This window comes from Palaemon carinicauda, chromosome 26 (assembly GCF_036898095.1).
Source record: "Palaemon carinicauda isolate YSFRI2023 chromosome 26, ASM3689809v2, whole genome shotgun sequence".
Classification (NCBI taxonomy): Eukaryota; Metazoa; Arthropoda; class Malacostraca; order Decapoda; family Palaemonidae; genus Palaemon; species Palaemon carinicauda.
Window position 1 is genome coordinate 68,669,917 of NC_090750.1, and position 5,000 is coordinate 68,674,916.

The 5,000-nt window shown below is 33.3% G+C and overlaps 1 protein-coding gene across 1 annotated transcript in view; it reads right to left on the bottom strand.

Annotated features, from left to right (window-relative positions):
* Positions 1-5,000, bottom strand: part of LOC137619570 (procollagen-lysine,2-oxoglutarate 5-dioxygenase 2-like) — a 21,046-nt gene that overhangs the window by 6,498 nt on the left and 9,548 nt on the right. Inside the window, exons 4-6 of the mRNA XM_068349710.1 lie at positions 4,690-4,861; positions 2,888-3,009; positions 434-535 (exon numbers count right to left, since the gene is read on the bottom strand). Of these exons, the coding sequence (XP_068205811.1) occupies positions 434-535; positions 2,888-3,009; positions 4,690-4,861 (396 nt within the window). The remainder of the gene's footprint in view (positions 1-433; positions 536-2,887; positions 3,010-4,689; positions 4,862-5,000) is intronic.

Sequence of the window (5,000 nt, forward strand, 5' to 3'; positions counted from 1 at the left end):
TTTATTATAAGATATAATGTGGTGTTTTGTAGGGTTTGGAACTAATTAGGCGATTTACATGTAAAATGTAACAACACGAAAAAATCACGTTAAGAAAACCACTTTAGAACGAATTAATTCCGTGTGGTGAGGCTTTACTGCACACACACACACACACACACACACACATATATATATATATATATATATATATATATATATATATATATATATATATATATATATACACACACATATATATATATATACATATACACACACACACACACACACACACATATATATATATATATATATATATATATATATATATATGTGTGTGTGTGTGTGTGTGTATGTATGTCTGTGTGTGTATCTATTTATTAAAATTTCAACCAGAATTAATATATTAATTGGTCAATTTTCGTAAATAAACAACAAAAATACAACTTACCTGTTCTGTTCAATCAACAACTTGAGAGAATATGGGTTGTCAAGATGGGCTTCTGAATCAATACTGAAGTAATACTGGCAGTCATTTTCTATACAATAATCTCTGAAAATTTAAAAATATATATAATTCTTATATATGGTAATGGAAGCCAACATTACAGTGGGATTTTTCAGAAGTTTGCTGGATCCAACGTAACCAGCTAATTAAGGTAGCAGCAAAACTGCCAAAACTTGATGTCTTTAGCTATGCAATGTACATAGATAGTTTATAATACAGATTTTGCAATGTGATGGATATGATCAAACTTAATTTCGTTAGATTTTTTAGTCTTTAGATTTTAATTATTGTGTCTATACAATCAGCAAATAGTTGTTTCTCTTCCATTTTTATTTTATGTATAAAAAACACTTCTGAAAATCAAAACATCTCTATTTTAAAGTATTAAACAAAAATGTGTTCAGAGCGTTGCTTTATCTTATTTTCTGCAATGATAAAATTGCAAGTCTATCGGAGGTTCTTTCTTTCCGTCATATTTCACTAGGATAGAGAACAAGAATGCCTAGATAAAGAAAAAATACTTTATTTATGTTACGTTATCATTCCTTACCAAAACGTAATTAGATCGCTACACAACGTACCGTCTTGAGATCTTGAATTAATGAATAAATCCTCGGGACAAGAACAACAGTATCATTATTATTAGTTAAGCTACAAACCTTGTTGGGAAAGCAAGATGCTATGAGCCCAAGGGCTCAAACAGGGAAAATAGCCCAGTGAGGAAAGGACATAAGGAAATATGTCCACTACAATTAGAATAAAATATTCTAAGAACAGTAGCAATATTGAAATAAATCTTTCATAAATAAACTATAAGCATAAAGGACATTTTATATCTCTAGGATGTTATATAACCCTTTTGTACTTATCTACCAAACTAAAGATAATGTGTAACTATCTCTTTGCTTCGTTAGAGGACCTGCAAAAGATTTGCCAAAAACTGAATCTGTTAAAGATACTATAGCGTCTTTCCTCTTCACAGAAGTAACCATATTTGTTTTTGATGTTATTAATAGTTTATATATGACATGTCTGTTTTGACGTTGTTACTTATTTTAGAATGATTTATTGTTAATTTGTTCTCTTCATTTATTTATTTCCTTGTTTCCTTTCATCACTGGACTATTTTTCCCTGTTGGAGCCCCTGGGCTTATAGCATCTTGCTTTTCCAACTAGGGTTGTGGCTTGGATAGTAATAATAATAATAATAATATAAACAAATGCAAATAACTTTTATCTCACTGAGAAACTGTACTTTCCCCACTTTGATTTTAGGTAGTAGGTTGGCCAGGGCACCAATCGCCCGTTGAGATACTACCGCTAGAGAGTTATTGGGTCCTTTGACTGGCCAGACAGAACTATATTGGATCCTCTCTGGTTACGGTTCTTTCCCTTTGCCTACACATACACCGAATAGTCTGGTCTATTCTTTACAGATTCTCCTCCGTCCTCATACACCTGACAACACAGATTACCAAACAATTCTTCTTCATCCAAAGGGATTACTACTGCACTGTAATTGTTCAGTGGCCACTTTCCTCTTGTTAAGGGTAGAAGAGACTCTTTAGCTATGGTAAGCTGCTCTTCTAGGATAAGGACACTCCAAAATGAAACCATTGTTCTCTAGTCTTGGGTAGTGCCATAGCCTCTGTACCATGGTCTTCCACTGTCTTGGGTTAGAGTTCTCTTGCTTGAGGGTACACTCGGGCACACTATTCTATCTATTTTTTCCTACTCTTGTTTTGTTAAAGTTTCTATAGTTTTTAAAGGAAATATTTATTTTAATGTTATTACTGTTCTTAAGATATTTCATTTTTCCTTGATTCCTTTCCTCACTGGGATATTTTCCTTGTTGGGGCCCCTGGGCTTATAGCATTCTGCTTTTCCAACTAGGGTTGTAACTTAGCAAATAATAATAATAATAATAATAATAATAATAATAATAATAATAATAATAATAATACTCTTATTTCATTGCTTTTAGAGTTTACCGAGCTGGGTACCAGTGGTGTATCCCAAGGTTGAAAAAAAATGTCCCACGTCTTTTAATATCAACTCAAGAGGCTATGGTTTTAGCAATACTTATTGTATTAATTTTCAATATTTTAATTTACTCAGTTTCGTCTGTCTTGCGGTCAACAGTTACCTAATTATTGGATATAATGTTTACTTTAAAACTAACTTAACCTCACTCTGGCCACAACCTGTTTACATACAGGAAAACTTACAGCAAAACAAACATTTGAATTTCTAATACGAGAGAGAGAGAGAGAGAGAGAGAGAGAGAGAGAGAGAGAGAGAGAGAGAGAGAGAGAGAGAGACTGGAAATGAGGAAACTTTATGCTGATGAAATAATCTAACAGGGGAAAAGAATAAATGGCCTGAGTATCAACTTACATGGCAGAATTACGTGCGTGCCATTCCTTGACATTTTCGTCTCGAGTGACGTATTTCACTGAGGCATAGTCAGATTTCACTGTTTCGATCCACCCGGATACCATCTTATCATGAAATTCGACCTGTGAATTGAAGAGAGAATGGTATGGAATTTTAGTATACACACATATGCACTATACATATATATATATATATATATATATATATATATATATATATATATATGTATATATATATACACACACATATGTATATATATATATGTATATATATACACACACACACACACATATATATATATATATATATATATATATATATATATATATATATATATATATATATATATATATATATATATATATATATATATATATTGTAACAAACTTTACCGGGGATTTTGGTTAATTTATCTTAATTGATAAAGTAATATTTTGAGTGTCACCTAAAGTCACTTTAATTTAATTTTCTTTTCATCGCCATCTAGTGGTTGATGTATTAGGCTCTAAGATTGGTACGTCACCCATGGAATGTTTTGTTTTGTTTTCCATGTTGACTGTTTGGGAATGTTGGGCGAAGTGACGAGGGACCTTTTATTGGAGGTAAATGGGAGTGAGGAAATAGCTGCCATCTTCAAACTTGAAGATCTCACCGTGAGTTGGCTCTTCAACCGCTGGAGATTATAGTGGGAGTGATCCAGTGTCTTCAGTGAAGGAGGCGGTGGAGGATTTGATCGCCGCCTTTGGAGGAGCAACTCGGCAGCAGTTAAATGCTATCACTTTTTCCTGTGCATGGTGAGGGTTTGCTGTAATTGTGTGTTACCAGCGGGGAGAAGGACTCTCCACGGACCAGAATCCATCACTACTGTACCCGTTAAAGCTGAGACCTATCTTCCTTTTAGTAAGGGTAGTGATTTTGGTTTGCCTCCATTTCATCTCTGAAGGAGTAGAGGACGGCGCCTTTAGTGATTTTTCACCGCTGTTTGTGTTGCACTATGCGGTTAGCGTAAACAAGGTCTCGTCCATGATTGGTCTTCTGACTTTATTCGTCTCTGTGAAAGCCTACATCAGGAGTTTTTTATTTCAGTGTTAATGTAGGTTAACTATTAATATGATTTATGTGTATTGTGGGGATGGGAAGTTTTGCCTAGATTTGTATAAAGAGGGGTAGAGTTAAGATTCCGAGACTTTCTTGCTCTTTTCTTTCAGTCAATGTAATTGTGTAATTTGTCGGGTGAATGGTAGTTTGCGAGGTTATTCTTTCCTTTTACTGTTGTCTTGCCTTTCCGTGTCGTTGTTGATGAATGGGTCCTATATGTGTTTGTTGTACTGTGCTTGTGATTTGATATCTTCCCATTTAAAGTGATTTTCTGTGTTATTTTGTTTGAAAATAAATATTCAATATGACTCTTGCAGTGTTTTATGATTACCCACTCCTTTAATATCACTGTTACATATTATTGCTAGCTCTGGCTGTGAAGACAACTTAAAAACTTGGCCCTCACTGGGTCCGTGCGTAACAATATATATACATTTATGTAATTTTGATTTAAACAAAATATGCCGGATAATTCAAAAATCATGTAATCAACTATGAAAAAGTTTTGATGCGTGACGAAATATGTGTGTGTATTCTTTAATCGAAATTAAACCTAAGTATAGCACAGAGAAACCTGGTAAATGTATGAACATGTATAAATATGATTCATAAAAATTCTGCTCTGCACAATAATTGCATGTTGAGTCCAAAATTCACAATTACTCTAAATAATAAAAATGTGTAAAAAATAGATTTTTACTTACATTATTGTGAACGTAAAGATTTACTTTAGATCTTGGGTATAAAAGAGCGTTAATCTTGTGGAAGAATTCTTCCAGGAAAGCTGTTGGCTTCTCGATGTAAACAGCCATGGTAACTTTAGGCAGAGATTCTTCATCTTTCAAGTCAATGGTTATCATGTCGTCCCAACAAGACCTGAAAATATTTCAGTGTGTAAAATTTGATTTGTATTACAATGAAACAATCACCAATAGATTTAGTAGATTTGAGAACAAGTCCCTCAGAAGGATATTGGGAGTTAAATAGCAGGACAGGATTAGAAATGAAACTATAA